Raw genomic sequence first — 23953 nt, forward strand, 5'->3', positions numbered from 1 at the left:
GAGATGCTGCCGTCAACAACAAGGCACCTTATGTTTACCATAAAGTAGCTTTTCGCAACTATTGTGGAAGCACAGCAATCGGTGCCAAAAGGAAGTAAACTGTATTTGTTTAGTATGCTAGAGTGTCTTTTGGTTTTATTGTTGGGCAACTCTTTTAAACGCAGAGCTGAGATTGTCTGTGCTCGATTACAACCTAGGTCCAACCGAAGAATGCCAAGAATGATCTAAAGAGTCGCGGTAGGCGTTGTCCTTAGAGCACCACTCATGCTAATCATACTAGATCTGTGGACTTTACCCAACAAGTTTAGGCTTAACGCCTTGCTCAAACCTGGCAACCATACGTCAGTATAGGTCGGATAGTCCCGGTATAGCTAAATCCATATGCATATATTGGAGGTGAGTCCCCATTTTTTGCCAAAGGCTACTATACACGTATATAATGTAAAGTACGCTTTCTTTTGGCGCTGAATGACGATGTTCTCCCAGTTCAGATTTTTGCCTAGAACTATGCCTAGGAGTTTGGCATTACAAGTAAGGTTTAGGCGCACATCATTTAATTCTGGTAAATGTAACGGTGTTTTTTTATCGTTTGGTATATAGACAAACTCAGCTGATCTTGCATCGAGAGGATAGGTAAACATCTCGCAATGCTACCGGCATCAGGTCGCACAAAGTTTGAAGGAACCTGCCTCTTTAAGCAATGGCTAGGTCATCAGCATATGCCACGGTTTTCAGCTCCCCCTCGTTGTATCTCTTATAAATGAGTTCACTGTTCGTTTTATAGAAGCGAGAAGAACATCACCCTGCGGTAAGCCCCTTGCGACATAGCGCGCTATATCAACCTTTCCCAGGGTGGAGAGTACTTTCCTTCCCTTGAGTAGTTGATCAATCAGTCCCACTAGGGGCCTATTTACATCCACATTGGTTAGAACACTGTTAACTGCAACTGGGCTTATATTGTTCAATTCTTCTTCAATATCCAGGAAGGCCACAAGACAATAATCCTTTTCGAACAAGGATGTCTCAATAGCAGAGACAAGACTTTGTAGCGCAGTCACCGTAGATTTAACTTTGGTATATGCGTGTTGATAGCCAGGGATGAGTTTATCCGATCTAGGGTCTTGAGTACGAATAGTGAGAGACCGATAGGTATGTAGTCATTTGGCTCGTTATGAGATGCTTTTCCAGCCATAGGAATGGAGATAAACGTGGTACTTCGCCATACATACGAAGGTTGCTTGTTGAAAAAAATCTTAAATAGAGGTTTCTTCCAACAACTTCAGAGATAATAGCCGTTTTTTTTTTTATATGTATAAACATCTACATTTGCGGATAAAAAAACGCTTATCATCACTTAGATAATGTTTATGAGACCTATCTAGCGGCAGTGGTTAAATAACTAGCTACAAAACGAGTTGTACCGAAATAGCGGAGACACGCACCTATGTTGGCCATATTGTATAACCTATAGCTGAATCGGTTCCGGTGAATAGTGGACCTAGAAAGCACAACATCACGCCGGTGTCTCTCAGGGATCTGTTCTAGGTCCAACTCTTTGGAATGCGATGTATGACGGCGTGCTATAAATCGATCTTCACGGAGGCACGCAAATTGTCGGCTATGCAGATGATATTGTCGTTGTAGCAGTGGCTAAGAAACCTGATCTGCTTCAAGCATTATGTAATGACGCCGTGGGAAGAATAAAGGAATGGCTGACGAACATGGGGCTGGAGATGGCTAGCAATAAGACATAAGTGGTTTTGGTGAGCTCAAAGCGGACTGTGGTTGAATTAGTCATAACCATAGGAGATTATCAAATAAAATCAAAGCCTTCCTTGAAATATCTAGGAGTAATAATTGACTCAAAACTAACTTTTAAGGAGCACTTCGGGGCGGTGGGGGAGAAAGTTTCTAAAGTTAGTGGAGCCCTACCGCGAATAATGCCCAATAACGGCGGCCCAGGCGAAGCTACCCGTCAGCTATTATCCAACGTAACCAACTCTAAAATATTATATCCAGCACCAGTATGGCACGGAAAAGATATACTAGCAGCCTACGGCATTACTGCTATACGAATAGCATGTGCTTATCGGACGGTGTCCGACGACGCGATCCATGTTTTATCCAGGAAAATCCCTGTAGATCTACTCTCAGGTGAAACGGCCGATCTGTATGGCATTGGAATCAGCCGACCATCTGAAGATGCTAAGAAAAGCGCAAGGTCACGAACAACAGTTAGGTGGCAAGAACGGTGGGAAAAATCGAGAAAAAGCCGCTGGACCTTCAGGCTAGTTGGGAATATAGCGCAATGGTACGAGCGAAAACACGGCGAACAAAATTACCACCTCACACATATATTGAGTGGGCACGGCGGCTTCAAGGAATATCTACATAAGCGAGGGATAGAGGAGGATCCTTTCTGTCCCTCCGAATTGGAAAGCGCAGAACATGTAATGTTTCACTGCCCTCGTTTTTACGGCGAAAGACTCACTGTACACAGAGTTTTTGGAGAGGAGTCTTCCATTAGGAATTTAGTTCCAGGAATGTGTGGAAAAATAGATTGTTGGACTGCTGTGAGCAAGATGGCCTTTATAGTTATGACGAAACTGGTGCATGCTGAAAGGGAGCGCAGAGAAATGTGCATAGGAAGTAGTGGCGACTAAATCTCCCCCTCGCCCCCCACCCCCCTGGCGGTATGCCTAACGGCGGTCCCACCGGGTGTGGACACATGAACAGGATTAGCCTGGTTTCATTGGGCCACTTGAGGGTAGTGCGTTACCCCAACGTCCAATAAAAGAGAATCGTGGACACACACCATTTGTAGAGGCAAATCATAGAGGCAAAAAATATACACACATTTCAGTTGCATATGAGTATAATTTTCTGCGCAGCAATTTCAGAAGTGTAGATAAAGTTATGCACTTGGCAGTCCATATAAACTTTAAGTGCATATGTATATAGATGTAAAAAAAACACAGCTAATGTTTTATTAAAAAAAAAAGAGAAATTTACGGTATATTTATTGTTCTTATGGATACTTTAATTAAGTTAAAAAATAAATATATATGTTCAACTCACGTGGCACACAGGAACCAAATTTCTCTGGATATTCCGATATCAAATCGTCATTGATGCGATCCTTTAACGGTCCAAGGACGATCACCGGTCGTGTATAGTTAATAGATAGCCGTTGTACGGCCTCATAAGATAGCACATTCTCTTCGGATGCTGTAAAATATGTATAAAAGGGGATGTCATGAACGGGGTAATGAAGAAATGAATTGGTGAACGAAAAAAAGAGATGTTTTCAATGCATAAAATGCAATTGATACAACAATGGTTATTAGTTTATATTAAATTGTATATATTATATGTATATATATATTTATATGCAATTATGCGTATAAAAATTTATTTTTAAATATATTTGATTATTATTAGACAAATTTCCTAAAAAAAAAAATGTAAATTGTTTATGCCTCTGCATCCTCTGGCTAATACGTTTTTTTATAAAACACTTCTGCTTTGAGTTTTGTTTTATTGATTATTTAAGTTGGATTTGTACTGCTTTGCTAAAATATATTAGATTTTGTTATAAGTTTATGTTGTGCTTTATTTTTCCAAATAAAAACCGTTAAATAAAATAATTTATTTCTATACAGAGGTGCAACCACGAATATTTTTAAATTTAAGAGAATTAACAACTCTTAAGGGAGCAAACACAACAAAAAGCGAACAAAGCACAACAACTAGTTTAATTAGATCTACTCTAGCTACAATCAACTAAACTAAGCAAAAACAAAAAAAAAAGGAACTTGTATTTGAACCATGGCTCAATTATATGGTTGGCTCATCTCATCAGCTGATTTTATTTATTTCATTGCATGGTTGATGGGATTGTCAAAAGGAGATGGCAAACTCAAAATGAAACCAACACATTAGCAACATTTTCTTACACATACAAAAACTGTTAAGTTTTATGTTTCCATTCCATACCATTCGCATCAACACCAATACACAGATTTTGACAATTTGAACAGACATGTTTTGTTATTGTACAGATGAGCCAACCATATAGTTGAACCATGATTTGAACACTACAACATATTATAAAATGTAATGATTAAATGAAAAAAAAAAAAAACAGGTATGTTTTGTATAAACAGCTACAGAAGCGAACATCAAAATAGCAGTGGCAATTTTTAAGAATTTTCAATCAATTAAATTCTTCTGCGTTTTGTTTGACAATTTGGAAGATCTGTAAATTGTACTTCCATAGACTACAATTGGTTGGGCTATAAAACAGCATACTCAAAAAGATTCTGAGAAATCCACATAAAAAGTTCGAAATTTTCATAAACAACATTTTTGAGCAGTATTTGATAATTTGGGAAAAATTTAAACAACGTGACATCATCACGGAGTCAGCTGTTCCGATCATACCATGTAAATTGCTTCAACGTCCCCTCTCCAGGGGGTGGACTCACTCCTGCGATGGTTGAACTGTTAAAAAAACACATTCAGCCAAAGCGATGTGTGCAACTTTTCACAATTGCCTTCTTTGGGTAGTTTTATTCTTTGGACAGTAAATATTTTTGTATTTTTGCTTGTACCAAAGCAACGCTTTGTTGTTGGTGAATTAAATTTATGAACTGGTTTTGTTGTATTATATTTAAATAAATACACGTTCTATTTATAGTTACAAACCTAATAGAAGTGATCTTAAAATATCGAAAAAAAAATAGTTTAACTGACTGCTATTTTTCTATTCGCTGCTCAGAATGTAGATCGAAAGTCTGCGCACTAGACTGGGTCGATTTATTAACCGACATCGCGCCATCAATTTTTCGATAGGATTTGGGCTCAGGTAAAAAAGTTCAACTACGCATACCCAAAAAAAATGATTTTCGAGCCTGCGAAATTTCACTTTTTTAATTTTTTTCAACTTTGATTTTTAAGGTTTTTTTCATGACCTCGGCCTTGGATCTCTTCGGATGTTATCGCGCCTTACATTTATTTTATTTTATACAAACGTTTATAGAACGTAAGAACGTCAAAAAAATGGTCAAAAATCGTAATTTTTTTTCCAACTTTAGAGAAGATTCACGTAAACAAAGCGATTATTTTTAGCATCAGAAATGAAGGGGAAGTTTAGTATGACAATGATACCACTATGGAATGGTACCGAAAATAGTTTAAGTTGTAACAATATTGTTTAAATAGTCCAATTATATCACCCTGGAAAAAGCTAGAGAGACTAGCGAAACGTCGGGTTGGAATGGTGAAATAAGTTGTTTTTATTTGCACCAAACGCTAATGGTCAAAAGAGCCTAAGTAATCCTTAGTAAATGTTATAAATGAATTGAACGGAAAACCACAAAAAAAGGGGAAATCCATTTCCAAAGTACCATATCTGATCTTTCTTCGATGAAATCGCACCTAAATCGACCAATGTGTGATGAGTAACAATCGGCTATCGTGAGAACCGCCTATTCGAAGTGGTATGAAACTGAAAAACATGTATCTAATATTTTTTGATCATCCTAGTCCCAGAAATACACGAGCAAATTATTGAAACGCTATTTTGGATTACCCTGCCTACAACATACTAAAGCTTTTACCCGTGTGAGGAACTTAAGTCCGTATGCTGCATACAATTAGGCGCAAAGAAATTGTTAATGACTTTTAGAAGTGCACTAGGACCCTATTTTGTAACTCGATTCGAAAGAATTTCATTTGGATTTAAAATAAATGTTTGTGATTCGACAGCTTTGGAATCGCATTTCCATTCGAATCGAGTTTCAGAGTAAAGCCTCTGCAGGAAATGTATATACATATCTATATGGTTACTATCATTGGGTACATTCAGAAAACACAACTGTTGATAAACTCTGTCGTGTGAGTGACCGAACTTATTGGATGGGGCGAAGCTCTGTTACAAGATGAGGAAGAACTGTGTTGTGGTCCCTTTGTGAGCGCACAATACAATATTTTCGATCCACTCAACACTTTTGATTTTAGGTTAAAGTGCTGATCATACAGTTTTTCTGACAGATATCGAAACATAGCCCAAAAAAAGTACATACTGAAATCTATGATATGATATCGAAATGAACTTCAACCTTCCACTTTCAGTCATAATATTCGAAAAGTAATGGAAACTCAACTACAGAAAACATGTTGTCAACTTATCAGTTTTTTATTTAAAATCATATAATCAAGGCCAGAGGTGCATACAAGAGCTCCGTGGAGCTTTATAAGACTACACCTACATGTCGTGTGAGCGCAGCGATGGAGACTGAGCAAAGCAAGTAGTCAATCGGTTAAGCTTGTTTCTCCTAGTACACACATAATACTACAAAAAAAAGTTGCGTTTGTATTCGAAGCTCTGTTGGCGGTATGTACCCTGGTTAAGACTCATCAAATTAAATTTTACATTGAAGAATTTAATTCAAATCCTACATAGAAGAATTTAAAACCCCAATTACTGCTCAGATTAGGGGGATTCGGTATATCTTGCAAGATACACGGATTGTACAGATTGATTTTATCCATCGACAAAACATGCAAGACTACGAAAGCACCCCACTGCGGAGTTGTTGCAGACATCAGCAAAAACTTCAAAAAACTGGCACAGAAAATAATAAAATACATACATGAAGACAATTTCTCAAAATTTTTGGATCGAAAGGGGAGGATTAAAGCTTTGCCATGAACACTTTGTGACACACAAATATATGTACATTAGGGCGGGTCAAATTGTATGGGGGGAAAAATTTCAGGTGCACATCCATTTTCTGAATCTATGGATCATACTGAGTAATATTGTCCATGGGACCATAGGTCTGAAATCAATTTCGAGCTTTCCTAATTTTGTTAGAATATTTTATATCCCAATCCGAATCCGAATTTGACATTTATTTTCATGTATTTTATTTGTGAGAGCCGCTATTCGGATTGGGATATAAAATTTTCTAACAAAATTAGGGAGGCTCGAAATTCATTTCAGACCTATGGTCCCATGGACAATATTACTCAGTATGACCCATAGATTCAGAAACTGGATGTGCCTTTTCAACAATAAATGAACCACCCTAATGTACATATATGCAATATGTGAACCGCTTGCAAGACGAAACGAGTTCCCGTATCATTTTTACAGCACAGTGTCAAGCATTTTTACTTCTTAATTTTGAAATAATTTCGGTACTATTTTAGGACTGTGTTGCATTAACTTAAGCACAGTTTTTGATGTGTTTTTTTTTAGTTCATGAGAGAATCAGCCCAATTCTAAACAAACATTTGTGAGTTTTTTCACTTCTCCCGTTTCTCTTATTCTGAACAATGTTCGAAAAAGGGAAAACCGGTTAATGGAGAAAAGTAGCTATTATGAATGTGATTGAAAGGGAGATTTCGCTGTCATATTTTAGGAGTTTCTTCACATGTTGAATTGCTGCTGTAGCTGTATGGAGGATGATGAGGTGGAATCTTGGAACTCCCGAGGATTTATCCCAGGTTGAGATCGGTATCATTCGCAACTTTATCGTTGCTACCCAACGATTATATAAGTAGTTAGATCTACGTCACCGTTATTTTATAATATGTGGTATCACAAGGGACCTTCGTGTTGTGAGCTTTCCTTATCAGGGCAGTTTCTTTTACGAAAAAACAATGATTTTTGCAAATTTGTTATCACGCAGTCTTCTTCTTATGCTGCTCTGTTGGTGTTGCTATGGCAGTAAGTCGTTACATTTTTCAGTCAATACCACATGAAATGCAATACTGTGCTTTGCTTATATTTTAATTCTCAATTTTAAACAAACTCGAAACAATAACTAAAGTTTCAAATTTGTTAAAAAAAAAATAGAAATGCGTAACAAAATTTCAATTGGCAAATCCGGTGACTTCGAAAATTCGAAATTCCTATTCCCCAAATATTGTTCTCCCTAGGAGAAAAGAATTTGAGGAATTTTCAGTAGGAACAAAAAAATCTGCGAGAACAAAAGTCCGTTAGAATTGGGCTGAATAGTTTTTGGACCATGTCGGAAATAGTTTTATGATTACTTTCGAGAATTTATGATGTCAAACAGTGGTTACTTTCGGGATCGTTTCACCAAAGAGGATAAATATAATAAGAGACGTCACTCGTTACTTGTAGCCATTTGCTAAATGTTTTCTTCGAGGTAGTCGCTGTTTTTTTTTGCCGAGATGTGCATAAAATGTCTTCTATACATTTTCTTGGGGTATTTGTGTTAATTTTTTTTTTATTTTTTTTTTTTTTATTTGTGTTTATTTTTACGACTGTATTTAATTAATTAATTAATTTTCTTTCCAAATATTACAGTTGTACAAGGTGCCTACACGGCATGGATAAATGCGAGACAATTAAAAATGTCCCTCTTAGAAAACATTAGGCATACATTTTTTTTAATTTCCAGCGAGTTACTCACCACTCGTAGCAGACTGTTGGCTCTTATTATATTTATCCTCTTTGGTTTCACCATGTGGAGACTGAGGCCTTTTTTTGAGTTTAGTTCACATCAATTTCAATGTTTAGTTTAATTTGCAAGAGAGGTTGTAGTGTTTGCTTAATATATGCGCCTTGAGATATGCAATGCACACTTGTGCTTATAAAAGGCAGTTTTTCCTTACTCCAATCCAGATACCAACTAAATCCTATAAATTTAAAAAATTACTCTAACCAACAATGCATTCTATTAATTATTTTAGTTACAACAATACATACATATAAACTACTAACTAAATAATTTTCTAAAACAAAAACAAAACAATTCTTGATTTACATATAAGTATATATATATACAATAAACACGCAACAAAAACAACATCGATATGTAAACAAAAGTTAATAATACATATAGACAAAAAAAATTAAATAAAAATTTAATAACGTGTCAAATGTCCGAAATCGGCGCGACTGTTTTACGATGTTTTTTTTTAAATTTTTTTTTTTAATATTTTTTTTTATACTTTTGGGTGTTGTGTGACTATGTGTTGAAGAACCTAAAACGGGGGCAAAACAAGGTTTTCTAAAACCAACTACAGCATACGCAGTAACGAGATCGAATGCGACTAAGGGAAGGGAATCGCAAAAAAAGACAACAATATTCAAAAGGGGGGATTATGATAAAGCCTAAAAGAAGGCTAAAAATATCATATTACGTGTCGGTATGGGCAGGCTGCAATTGCATACAGAATACAATGAAAAGAAAAATAGAATCAATCAATCGGAATGCAACTACTTGGTTTTCCAAAATGACTTTTTGGTGGTTGATAAACGAAATGTGTATACGAACTGGGAGTGAAGGAAACAAAGTGAATGGGCGAGTAACTAAATGGACAGGTGATGATTGGTGAGACGTAGTGGTAGTGCTGGTAGGGTGATGTTTGAGGAGACGAGCATGGATAGAGAGAGAACGAAAATGAGTACATATGAGAATCATACAAATGAAACAACGAAAACGGTCGAAAAATAAACAAATAATAAATATGTTAATGTGCACAATGGCGGTAAAAAAATTGGCTCCAAAATTCAAAATTAAATTTTTTTAAATAATTTTTATTTAAAATATAACTCCAGTTCTAGGGCGTTGATGAAGTTTACAAAACAGAATCACAGTTAAAAAAAACTTTCATAAAGAAAATGTATCTTCTCTTATTTTGGCGTTATTTTTTTTACACAGCTGTATAGGTGTATTTTGTATGATAAAAACAACAAGGTAAACTAACAGAACGTTAAAAATTTCAAGTAATTGAAGAAGTACTAAATTGTAAAAGCTAAAAGGAAATGTGAGAGAAGCCATGGTAAGTCTAAAAAATTTCAGTGCACAAGACTCTACAGCTAAATAATAAATCGGTGTAAACTGTAGAAACAATCTAAAACACGCAAATTGAAAGCAGGGACCGTAGTACTAAACGATTTTTTTTTTCTGTTCAAATACTAGTTTTAGGAATCAAATTTTATTTGTTGTTCTTAATAATCAAATAAAAAATAACACTATCAGTGACAATTATATTCAGTTTTAAAAAATAAGCTATACTATTTTTCAAACCTATGTCATCTTTTACTGTTATTAAATGGCATATAAAATACAAATATTTCTAAGTTCTTATCTAACGACTTATATAATAAAAAGATATAAATAAACTGTTAAATAATGATTTGTATTATAAAAGTTATAGCGTTACGGTCCCTGATAGAAAATAAAAAAAAAATAATAATAATAAGCCAAGAAAATCATTTGAAAACTTGTTGACTTGAATAATGCCCATTATTTGAGAGAAAAACTTACTACAACTCAAAATAATATTTAATTAATATAATTAACAGCAATCGAATATATGAAACAAGCAATTATAGCAAACAACAAGTCATTAAATTAACTTTATAACATAACACCAGTCTAGTATTGTTGTCGAAAGTAGTAGAAACGCGCCAAAAAAGTACTATGTATTGTCGATTTTAACCTTTTTTATAGCTAGTATGTACCCCTCAAGAAAATGCTAAAATGTTTTCTTTTTTTGAGAAAGGATTTTCATTACTTCTCGCTTATTTATAATATAATATTTTATATAAGACCGTAGCAATTTTTATTTTCTGAATCTCTTAGAAAACGTCTTTAACTTAACTTTTCTTGAATTACTAACTTGATCGCATTTCATCGCATTTGGCCTCCACATGTAATTCCGTTATGACAACTTTTTTTTCAAAAACATTTTGACATTTTCTTACTAAAAGAAACACTGCAAGAAATTATGGTTAAATGCAGAAAGTTTGTATTTTTCTTTTCTATTTTTCTTTTCTATTATTAATTTATAAAATCCGAGGTCCTTCCTGCAACCGTAAATTTAAACCTGTAAGCATTTCTTGGACACTTGAAGAAATGCTCTAGAAATGTACAAGAAGTCATTGCAGGCTTCAATTGATGCATTCAGACTATTCTCGAAGGAATTTTCCTAAAGAAAATGAATAATAAGGCAAAATTTATATTTTGAAATAAAAAACTTCAAAGTTGGCTTACAAGGGGGAACAAAAAAAAAACCTTGCGCGTTTTCTTACGATCCGGATACCGCGCTTTAACTAGAAAAATCAATTCGGTTTATCACGGATAACAACCGATATGCAAAATTAAAAAAGGACTTTGAATTTTTTCGGTCTTTACTTATTTTTAAACGGGAACATTTCGCCATTATTTCGGACTAATTTCAGGGCTATCTCGGTACTCTCATCCATTGTCCATTTCGAAATAGTTACGGGACTATGTCACCAACTATTTTGGTACTATTTTGGAATCAATTAGCAGGGTTCGGATAAATTAGTTTATGAATACGATAAATTATCGTATTGTTATTAGTATTGTTATCGACATATTATTGGTATTTCATCAACGATTTATCGACTTTCTATCAATAGCTGTTCCCGAAGAGTTGTTGGTATATTATCGGCGAATTATATACGTGCTATCGGTTTGTTATTGAAAAGCTATCGATTCTTTATCGAAAAAATTAGTATTTCTTATCAAAATGTTATCGAAAAATATCGATTTTTTATAGAAAATACATCGATTTGCTATCGATATTTGTTTTATAACGCATCGATCACATTTTGGTGACAAATCCATATTTTTTCGATAAAAAAATCGATAAACTTTCAATAAAAACCCTTTCTTCGAGAACAGTTTTTATTGATAAAAAGTCGATAAGTTGTCAATAGTAAACCAATAATGTGCCGATAAAAATAATAAAAACAATCCGATAATTTTTCGTATACAGAGAAGAAGTTTTCCGAACCCAGCCAAAATTGACGAAACATTTTTGTTGCTTAGAGGAAAAAACTTGCATGGTTAATCTTTAGTTTCGTTAACATTTCGTTAGTTTAATTCACAAAGGCCCTAGCCAACAGATTTTTCGATACTGCGCTTTTCACAGACTCTGGTATGAAATATTATAATCATCTCCATTAAAAATTTTAAAGTATTAGAACCAATAACAACGGAGTTATGTCACTTTGAAAATTTTACATTTGTTTGTAGTGAATGTTAAAATAAAATATTTTTTGCATCTACCGTAAAATTTTAAATTTGTTGGTAGGGCGTTTGTGAATTAAGCATAAGATTTGTTTATTAGAAAAATAGCAGAAGAAATACTTATTAAATTTTTTTATATTTTTCGAGAGGAGCATACTAACATTTTTTAAAACACGTTTCGCTGAAATACAGTGTATAGTGTTGGTGTGTATTTGGTGAAGACTTTGGAAGTAGAGAACGAAATATAAAAAGAAATGGGCAATTGAATAAACGAACGTTCGAACAAAACAAACCAGAAAAAAGACACTTTGAGAATTCAACAAAAAAAAAGAAGAAAATAATATACATATAATTTTTTTTAATTTAAGGGAATAAAATACTGTCATTTTAATACTTTCTTTCTTTAATTTATGCTTAAACTGTATACTACTAATTAAAGTTAAATTTTTCAATTAATTTTTCGAATATTGTTTTGTTTGTTTTTTACTCAACACAAACTCTATCATAACATACTCTTTTGTATTTACTTGTAAACTCATTTCTTTTCTTCTTTACTCATGAACAATATAAATGTAATTAATTCAAATCAAAATTGTTTGCACTTTTAACAGATATTTATAATTAACTTTTTTTTAAATGTAGGCTCTTGTTTATATTTCATTTTTATTTAATTTGAATTTGTTATTATTTTTTTATTATCTTTGTTTTAATTATGTACTTCAGGCGCTGAACTTACGATAGTCAGCATCACTATTCTCCAAATAGATCAGTGTAATCTGCTCCATATCTGGCAACTCCACGCGGTAGATAATTTCGGCTTTTAGTGCGTAGAACAAATGTATTGGTATAATGTTTCATTTCGACAATGGTACGTGGTCGGTAGTTAAAAAGTAGTAGTAGTAGCAGTAGTTCAAATAGTAGTGGATTTTGTTGTTATTGACGATGGCAAATTTAAAAAAATTTGCATGGTTTGGTAGTATTGACACATAATTGTAGTAGAGGTAGTAGTAAATATAGTAGTGGTAGTAGTAGTGGTAGTAGTAGTAGTAGTAGTAGTAGTAGCGGCAATATAACGCAGATATTTATATATATGATGCATATCCATTATAACGGACGGAGTGTATCAATATGATTTCGATTTTGATTTCGCATTCGTATTATCATTCGTTTTCAATATTTGTGTCAAGTTGATATGTGATACGTGGTTTGGCCATTTGTCAGTAGTAATGATTTTTTCGATATCGAATTAGAACAGTACAATCAATCAATTAATCAGTATTTATTAATTAATATTCGTTTAATAAGAGTACAATTTTGCGAACGAGGGCAGTTTAAGTAGTAGTAGTAATAGATTAGAATAGTAAGAGTAGTAGAAATAGTAGCAGGTTGAATTAATAGGAGTAGAAAATACGACAAAATTCAAAATCAAAAAGAAAATCTATTATTTCTGTACATTGACGTTGGTGCTCTTATTTTGGTAATAAATTGTTGACTGTGTATTAATGAATGTGGAGTCTTTTTTTGTTTTTGAAGAAAAAGAGTGCTGCCATATCACAAAATACATGTAAAATAAAATAACGACAAGTTGGTGGCGTAAGACCTTAACATGAAAATCATGACAGATATATAGTAGATACCATTGTGTAAAGAACTAATGTGATATCGTATTGGCCAAATTGCCTGACAGGATGTTCAAAATGGCTTTTTTTTAGCGTTCCGGCTAACTAGCGAGTGGTAGAAAGAGACGCTAGTATCGGCTTGTTATTTTGACCTCTATACTTCAGTTATCACACTTGCCTTATCCTCAATGGTAGCTACTTTTGGCTATATATGAGCATAAGTTTGTATGCTAGGGTGAGAGCAAAAAAGATTTTTTCTTAGCTAGGCGTGAAATAAAATTAGCTGACAAATTATAAAAAAATTTTAAGATTTTATTAGATATTTGAAACCCAGACACCGGCTTTGAAACTTAACCATAACTTAAAAAAATTTTAATTTCTTAAAACATATTGTGATGAATATTAGCATCACTAAGCGATACTAGCATCACCAAGCCGATACTAAGTAGCCACTCGTATGTACGTAAACAAATCAATCATCATGTACACACATACATACAAGGCAACGGAGAGATACTCACAAACGCATGTAATCATCAGCCGAAGTAGTACTCACATATACACACGCGTATGGCTACAAACTACAAATATACATGTATATGACTGGTAACCAAGAATGAAGTTCACGAAATTACTAGACCTTAGGAGAAATGGGTGAACGAGGAAACCGAGAGTATAAAAGCAGGGAAAGCTGAGGCATGACTGAGCAGTTTGATTTAAGCACGCTATTGGTTGTGAAGTATGTGTTATTGTGAAGTACTCTCAAAGTAGTCTAATAAAGACCATTTGGCATTATTGAATATTGGAATTATTTATTCAACAGTTTAGCGATTCGACCGTTAGCAGAAGGCTGCAAATAAGTGGAATTTCACTAAATTCGTTACAATATGTAGTTTTCAGTCTGAGCGCAATCTATTACACAAGCCGACAAAACGTGAAAAAGTGTATACCCAAATATGGGCAGACGACGTTTTCAATGGCCTTCTAGACCCTTAATCTGAGTATGAGATACGATTTTTCAATTTGATTCTGGGTTTTCCGCTGCATTCACTACGTATTTCCGGCACGAAAATTCCCTTTTATTAAAAGTACAAAAATACCGTTTGAATGCTTGAAAATGTCGTTTATTTTTCCTGGATATATAGTTATGTACAGGCATGCTTAACCAACGAAACGATATCATTTCGTTACGATAATCAACGTTCATAAACGAAACAAAGTCATTTCGTATATGGTTATGTATATGTGACCCGGCCTATGAAAAGGTGGCTTATGACTCAAAAGAAATAATGGAAAAGAAAAGCTACTAAGAAACTGAAGAAATGCATTGTTTACCTTTAACAGCTGTTTCTTTTTTTGAGTCATAAGCCACCTTTTCATATATATGCTCTGGTACTTTACATAATAAGCCCAAAAGTATATTTCATATTTGTAATTTTTTTTCTTTTGTATGGAAACAATATCTATACTCTATAGACTCCAATGGAAAATATCTTAAGTTTTTGTGACAAAAAGGGGCTGTGAGTATAGACAAAAACGTGATTTTCCCACTGTTGGGCATAAATATCCAGAAATATCAGAGCAATTTAGAAAATCTGACACCAGGTACGAGTCCAGCGCACGGAGGACCTTTAGAAAAGTAATGAATCTTTTCTGGGTCCAAACTTGTACATTATTTAAAACGAAATTCATCAAATATTTCATATATCATGCGTTTTGTAAGTATCAGAGACAATATTGCTGATATTTTTAAAGACAATTCTAACAGAAATTTATTTTGAAAGCACAAAATGTGACAAAATTTGCTTTAGTGGAAATCTGCCATGTCAATATGTGATCCCAGAAACTTCTCAGCTTCAAACCCTTCTTATTGTTCGAGCTTCAATGTAAAACAGTGTATAAAAAACAGTCTAAAAAGGAATTTTATTGTTAAGTGCTTTTGTTTATTACTAAAATGTTTTAATTACAAATTTAATTTTGCTTGAAACCCAAGCCTTTTTTCTATGAATGTTTTGCGAATTCGGCGTATCACCTCGATATATTGATTATAATTCATTTGTCTCACAAATTCCACAGCTAGAATGTAAGTCAGAAAATGTGATATTTTTGCTCCCCCTTATGTATGCATGTTTTATAGATTTTCCTAGCAAAATTTCAAAATAAGATAATGCACAACCAAAATGGTGTGTGAACTTGCAACGAAATGTTACAAACAAATGCTGAGAAGACAAATAAAAAATCTAACAAAAAAGGTAGAAAAATAACGAAACAGAAGGCGCAAGGAAACATAAGAAAAAAAAAACGAATGAATTATATGAAGATCAAACTTTTATACATAAAATCGAATAAAGTGGTAAAAAAAAACTTGAAAAGATTTACATATGCTGAGTATGCTAAATTGTTGCTAATCGAGTGATACCTCGTGTTCCAATGAAACATGAACCAGATACGGATAGATTTAACACGCATATGCAACAACAATGTGATGCATATGGTTCATTGGCATGTTAAATCTATCCGTATCTGGTTCATGTTTCATTGGAACACGAGGATAGTGAATTGGAATATTTAAGTGTAATGGGTATAGTATGTGGATCGCAGACAACGGTGGAGTTGACCCACAAAATGAGGAATCAGGAATATGCTTAAAACTCATTTTAATGAAGCGCCTAAAAAGAGCCATACGAATTCAATATGTCTTGCAACGTACTTCATGTGATGCAAGTTTTTAGGCGCACTGTCGTTTGATTATTGCATAACAAAGCAAATACCCATACAAATTACTACGACGCTAACAAGTGAAAGGATTACGGAGAGTTATTTTCCCATGTGAAGCTAATGCAATGTTGCTCATCTTTAGAGGAGGCGGGTATACTTGATATGTAAAGGTTTTATTTCTATGCGGGGGCTAGGAAACGGGTATTTTTTTATTATATTCTATTGCTTGAATCTACAAAATATATATAAAGAAAAAAAATATATAAAAAAAAACCACAGTCCATGATACCAGTTTAAAGGACAAACGACAATTCGTAAAGAAATACGGACACACAAATACACCCAAGCACAGCTATTATGAATTTTTTTAGACAAAGCTCTTTAGAAGGCAAAAAATAAAACTGATTCAGAAGCAATAAAAGGAATGAAAATATACAAAACAAGTAAAAACATATTTGGAAATTGTTAACACTTGTTCACGCAAATCGTACAAACTCAGGCTTTACGTTTGTTTCTAACTGTCGCGAACTAACTTCGTCAATCTTATTAGGTTAATAAAATTTATCTTTCATTACACCTCTCACTTTAAGTCACACTAACCACTTTTAAGAGATCACCTCTTGCGAGAACCCACATTGCTGTGTGAAACTGCTCGGGCGCCAGCTGACCAACGAGAGATAAATGTTAAAGTTTACAGCAATTTCAATAAACTTTAAAATGCATATGGGCCTTTTGACGGATTGAACGCAAAATACGCGAATAAACTAATTAGCTATTGAAGGGTAATCGCGAAAAAGGTTGTATGCGTCAATTTCTGCAAGCAATGACTTCTTGCAAATATGCATTATTATTGTCCTCTTGCATTAAAATAAATAAATATCAAGCGCGATAACCTACGAAGAGATCTAAGGCCGAACTTCTCTTGCAGTTTGCGTCGTGCTTCTCTTGCTTTTCCCTACAAATTGGCCAGACGGGACTTACATGTTTTATGCCGACTCCGAAGGGCATCTGCTAGGCAGATGAGTTTTCACTGAGAGCTTTTCATGGCAGAAATGCACCCGAAGCGCTTGCCAAACACTGCCGAGGGGTGACACCGCTTAGAAAAACTTTCTTCTAATTGAAAAACCTTGTTTTCTAAAATTTTGGGCATACGGTGTGGTAGGTGGAGCACGCTACCATCACACCACGGTGGCCGCCAGCCCTCTTTCATTGCTCAACTACAATTTCGGCATTGATCTAGCCCAGAACAAAGATTCCTTTTTTGCTTACTTGAAAAATTATAACTGACGCTTACGTTTTTTTGCGATTACTCCTCAGTTGCTGACGCAGTGCTTCACACTAAAAAATGTGACTTAGACGTCAAAATAATAAATAGACACCGTCACCTGATATTTAAAGTTAGTACGGTGTGCTCATCCTGCGTCTCTCTCTATCACCCGCTGAAGATGGCTGGCCATTTGCGCCGCCATATTGAACATTCTAAAAAAAAAGTTAAAAAAAAAGTAATCTGGAACATGCCGACACTTAGTTTGACGGATAAGAGTCAACACTTCTTTTATTCGAAATGTTTATTTAGAGCTCGTTATACTTACTCCATAATATACAAATCAAACATGATATATGTACGTCAAACTGCCTAACAGAGTGTACAAAATGGTTTTTTAAACATTTTGACAGATAGTTCAATACGGCCGCGCATATGGCCGGCTATCTTCAGTAGGTGATTATCCACAACTCTTAACGCCTTTTATGAACATCAATTTCATTCATTACATTTCTAAACGTACTTACATTTAAAGGTTGTATTGTGTTCGAATTCCTCAATTTTCAATCGGTAATTCAATAAATTTGTAAAAAATCTGAAGTAAGTAGTATTTTAGTAGAACTGATTGCTCATTCCAAAACCATTTTTTATTTTATTTATAATAAATTTTATTTAATTTTTTCGCTACACCAATACCATTTGGCAGTACTCATCACCACACAATAGAATATATTACAGTGGCGTGACATATTTTAGTACTTCTTGCGATTAATTTTTATGTAAAAGAATAAAAAAAAAGCTATTCAAATACACATTCTTGAAAAATAAAAAACAAAGTGAAAAATATGAAAACCAAAAGAACTTTCGAAAATAAAATTGTATGAGCAGAAAGTATTGGCAATTGCCAATTCAAAAGCAACAATGAATGTGGCTCCTCACTGAGTATCGAATGCACAGCAGAACAACAAGCTAAGCAGCTGGAGTATACTGGGGTTGTGTGTTAATCTTTCAAAAACGTTTATATGTTACCAATTTTATGGGAAACAGGGTTTTGCATTTGGTATAGCATACTTGTATAGGGTAGAGTGATTATTTGTCGTTAAAAACGGCAGTAATTTTAATGTTTTTTGTGAAGAGAACCGTCGCTTGGCAGCGAGCATACAGGTATTTAGAGTTTTTTTAATTCAATCGCCAGAACAGTCACCTCAGAGGTTTTTTTATATAAAATGGTAGTCTGGCTGCTAAGAAAATAGGTCAATTGCATAAATACTTGCTGAAAGTCTGCTTTATCAGATGCGCCTGAGCGAATCATATATTTGCCAGTCATTCACTTTCATTAGCCCTTAATTCTTCAGGCGATTTTTTGGTTTGGAGTACGTAATCTATGGACACACTACTCCAAGAGAGTTGTCAATTAATCCTAGTAACCACATCTTAGTATCTTTGTCTATTTGGGAAGCACAGGCGATGTCGAAAATAATGACTGATTAGAAATCAAAAGAATAAAAATCTTCTCTCGACAAAAAGCGATGCTTTTACAAATCGGCGAGCCTTTGACTATTCAAGTGAAAAATGCTCCAAAAAATCTATGGACTTTTCTGTTTTGCCAATGCAGAGTTTCGAAATGATTAACGAGCGGTGCAATGAAATAACGCCAGGGGAAACAAAAGGAGGTAAGCACGCGGCTTTATTTTCTTTTCTAAACATAAGTAACGTAAGCGGGCTATATTTTATTTTACTTTTATTTCTTAAAATTATTTTATTTTATAGTGGTATTTTTGTACTTCATTTAATTTAATATTTCTAATTATTTTTTTTTTTCAATTAAATTCTATGTTTTTGTTAAGTTTTTGCATAACTTATTTCTTCTATAAGCTTGGTTATAATCGTCTATTCATATATTCATTTGTAAAATTTATTGGATGTATTGTACAATAATTTCTTTTTTAAATTATTGCATTTTTATTATACTGGAAAAACTGAATGAAATTCAACAAACCGGCCAAAGATTTATCAGATATCTTTGTATTTTTAAATTAGAAATTATGTATATTCTCCTCGAGCGAGATTCGAACTACATTAGGCTATGACTGCGTCTCTATGTATGTGACTTAAATTAAGTTTTCCCCAAGTTGTTTCTTTTTTTTATTTAATTTTTTTGCTCGAGTAGAGCTGAACCATTCTGATTCCATGTGTTACTATGTGTACAAGGTTTTGTGTGTTGTTGCTTTTGGTTAAGAATAACTATCACTTGAACTCTGTAACCTGACCTTGGATTTAATCGTTTGTTCATCTATCGGATTTTTCTTCTAGTTTATTAAATTGTTTCCATTGTTTTGTTTTATGTTATGTATAAAATTGTGTGTTGTTTCATTTTTTCTTTTTTAATTTTTCAACTTCTTTTATTTTAGTTATTTTTTTGTTTATTGCATTTTATTTAATTTTACTTCGTTTTGTTTGATTTTATATACTTTTTTGTTATATTTTATTTTGAGTTGACTAATTTCATTTTTTATCTCGTTTTATTCTGTTTTGTATCCTTTCATTTATTTTTTTTAAATTTGTTTCAATTTATTTTAATTTGCTTTCATTACTTTAATTTATTTATGTTTTCTCATAATTTTTATTTCATTCTTTCTTTTTAGTTTTTTATTTATTAATTTTATTCAATTTCCTTATATTTAATTTATTTTACTAAAATTTTTTATTTGCTTTGTTTAATCTAATTTTTGTGGTGGCCGCCGTGGTGTGATGGTAGCGTGCTCCACCTACCACACCGAAAATCCTGGCTTCACGCGCCATGAAAAGCAACAGCAAACTTGTTTCTAGTTTTTTCAATTAGAAGAAAGTTTTTCTGAGCGGGGTCGCCCCTCTCAGTGAAAACTCATCTGTCGGCATAAAACAAGTAGGTCCCGTCCCGCCAATTTGCAGGAAAAATTAAAAGGAGCACGACGCAAATTGGAAGAGAGCTCGGCCTAAAATCTCTTCGGAGGTTATCGCACTTACATTTATTTATTTTAATAATTTTTTTTTTCATATAAAGTAATAATTAGGATAGAAATGACCCGGGTGTTATTCACTACGAGGAAATAAAAACTGTCAAGAATTTTAAGCACCAATTAATGAATAAATATCTGATCTGACAGCTTTGGAATTGTTTTCTTTCTCGATTTGTACAGTCCACAACAGATCCCCAATAATTTGAAACTAACGGTTGTGGTAATCGCACTTCACCCGAACTTACGACCACATCCACTCAAATAATTATCATCATAATATTCTAACGGCGAAGTTCAAAGAAACTGTTAGTTTTATTAGTGAAGAAGATGAAGATGTTGCTGTTACAGGCTTCGGATACACGGTACAACTAAAATGATGGTTTGTGTCATGTGGGGATCGGGCACCACAATTAAGATATTACGTTCCTGAATTACGAAGGTGCTTGTGTATAATTCAAATAATTGGCGGTCCACCTCTGCCTTGGATTAACCTTTTAAGCCTTTCGAAAGGTCGTGTGTCATGATCACTTTCCTGTGGTGGGACTTTCTCTTTTCACTCAATGTAAGTTTTCCGCACTTAATACTTTTGAGTAAGCTCCTGATACAAGGAACAAAATAGATAATTGTGGGCATCTGTCCATTTATAAACATTGTTAAAATTCGTAGTAATGTACAAATAATAATAAGACACCCGAGTATGTGCCAAAAAACCCTGTGAATGAAACGTTTGCCAAGCTTACGTGGTTTGGATTTTGACAAAGAGTGGTCACAGTACGTTTTCATGTATGTACATATGTATGTTGGTGTAGATGCAGTAAAACGATACATTAAAAGTATGAAATGCACACGATTTTCGAAATGCAATATCTATTAATTTTTTGATTCATATACATACATCATTTAAAAATAATAGTTTTTTTAATTATATGATATTTATGATTATTAGATATATGTATTATGAGAGATACTTTACTGATTATCTACATATTTATGTACAAATTGTTTATGGGTACTTTATGTATGCTGTTTTTGTGTTGATACATACAAACTTAAAAAAAATAAATTGATAAAGAACAAATGACTTAAAGGCTTCAAATACATATTTCTCAAAACCAATAATGGAGACAGGGTGTCCTAAACTGAGTTTAAATGAAAGGAGTGGCTTTCTGGTGAACCGATTTCTCACAGAATGTCAAAGGGCTATACATAAATCGCAATTTTAATAACAAATATTTTTAACGAATGCAATAATTGTACGCATTGCTACACTGAAAGAAGCAGAGCTGTTGAAATTAAATCAGATTCGTTCAACCGATATTTTTGCCAATTTTCATCAATCCAAAATAACTGTCCAACTTCGCACAAATTGTTGATTATGAGTTGAGTGTTTCAACAGTCAAATCAACAAAAAGAAGTTCATAAACTGTAATACCTATATGACAATACTTTATCTTCTCTGTATTTTCTGTTATTTTTTTTGTCGTCCTCCTTCCTAATACGGTTTCAGTACTGGTGTAAGTGTGTAAACTATATTTAAAAAAAACTAACGAAATACAAGAAAAATACCCATCACTAGGGTAGGCACCTTGTCGTTGGTGTGAGAGCTTAGCCGAATTCCATAGCGCCCGACTATGAGGCGGAGCTGTTTAGGACTGGCATCTACGCCGTTTCGCCTCATAGCAGGGCGGCGGGATGTCCGTGACCAAGAACTGCCAACACCTTAATCCAGGCTGTTATGCGGACGATATGCAGCCAGGGGATAAATTCGGCTGTATTCGAACGGAGTCTCCCCGATACCGGGCCACCTCGGGATGATGGCCTTGCAACAGCAAGGGACGCTGCTGTTGCGGACGGTTTTTTCCCCGTATATAAAACTGGGCCGCTGAGCCCGCCTTGTCGGGCAGGTGGTCGTACGACCAAGATGAACGACTCATTACCTAATTGTAATAAGGACGATGATAAGAGGACTGAGTCGCAAGCCAAGGACGACAAATACGCACTAAGCGTTGCGTCGGACTCAGGTAGCGGGAGTAGTGCAGATTCAATGAGCTCCGTGTTGGAATAGCATACAAATGAAAACGGAGTAGAAGAATGGAGAAGGATACCGAGCAGAGGAAGTAAAAGAGCTATCTCGCAGTACCGTGCAGCACTAAGAATTGTCCAACGCCTGGGAGTAGTGGTCCCCCAACAGAAGTGGAGATTGAGCGCTTGGAATGGGCCCATGAGGCGGTAGAAGTAGGTCGAAGGCAGTTCAAATGGTTTGCTGCGAGAAACCCACGGTTCTGCAACCGGTACGAGGAGGAAGACGCGTCGAATGGCAGAATGAAGAGGCAACGTTCGGCGGAAGGCTACAAGCCTGCTTTCAAGAGGCAGAAAGGACCCAGTCCCAGAGCCGCGAGGCAGGGCAGTCGCATAGACAATCTACGGAGAAAGGTCAGTTCTAAATCTTCCAAATAAATAAGCAGGCGGAGGATATATTGTACACGCAGCTTGGCAAAATGTCCTTTGGTACTAGCAAAATTTACATGCGACTCAGGAAAAGAAGTCCCGAGGATAAAAATCCCAACACGCTAGAAGTGGGCGAAGTCGAAAAGGACCTCAAAAGCCTAAGAGAAAAAGGACAGGTGGAGGTAGCCGACGTCACCACGAAGGTGTTAGAATAGGACCAACAGCTAAATCGTGCTGCGAGTCGCACAGAGGAACACCCGGTGCAACAGTTACGAGAGGCTGAAGTGGGCCTCTAAGATAAAAGGGCAAGGGGAGGGCGATGATGTCACGACGAAGGTGCTGGAGGGGGACAAACAGTCCAATGGTGTTGCGAGTTACAGATAAACCTCCAACACAGTAAAGTGGCGTCAAGAGATTATTAAACTGCTTACTCAAAACGTTTCAAAGTTCCAAATTTTTTCGATAAGGTTTTTGGAGTTGATGTACAAAGTTTTCTATACCTTTTATTAAAGTTTATGTTTAATATACCCAAAAAAAGAAGCAAATAAGAAATAAAATTTGCTCACTTTTGTATGCATGTATGTATATTAAGCTGGGTTGATTTGCATGGACGAAAGTTAACCCATATCGCGCCATCGATTTTTCGATAGGTTTAGGGCTCAGGAAAAAAAGTTCCACTAAGCAAATCCAAAAAAATAATTTTCGAGCCTGCAAAATTTGAGTTTTTTTAATTTTTTTCTTTGATTTTTAAGGTTTTTTTCATGTCCGACTCAAAATTGTCCGCTAAAAACTTTGGCGATAACAGTTTTTGAAAAAAAAAATATTTTTTGGGTTTTGAGGAGTGTTTTGGCGAAAAAA

At 34.6% G+C, this 23953-nt stretch overlaps 1 protein-coding gene across 27 annotated transcripts in view; it reads right to left on the minus strand.

Moving 5' to 3' along the window:
• Positions 1-23953, minus strand: part of dlg1 (discs large 1) — a 424309-nt gene that overhangs the window by 16530 nt on the left and 383826 nt on the right. For 20 of the 27 annotated variants that reach the window (XR_010953064.1, XM_067784235.1, XM_067784232.1 and 17 more), the window contains 2 exons: positions 12784-12864; positions 3079-3228 (listed from right to left, as the gene is read on the minus strand). Coding sequence is in view for 26 of the 27 variants with exons in the window: in XM_067784235.1 (XP_067640336.1) it covers positions 3079-3228; positions 12784-12864 (231 nt within the window). In the remaining variant the exon portion in view is untranslated. The remainder of the gene's footprint in view (positions 1-3078; positions 3229-12783; positions 12865-23953) is intronic. The other 7 variants (XM_067784229.1, XM_067784227.1, XM_067784225.1 and 4 more) reach the window with 1 other exon arrangement.

The sequence above is a fragment of the Eurosta solidaginis genome, chromosome 4 (assembly GCF_040869045.1).
Source record: "Eurosta solidaginis isolate ZX-2024a chromosome 4, ASM4086904v1, whole genome shotgun sequence".
NCBI lineage: Eukaryota > Metazoa > Arthropoda > Insecta > Diptera > Tephritidae > Eurosta > Eurosta solidaginis.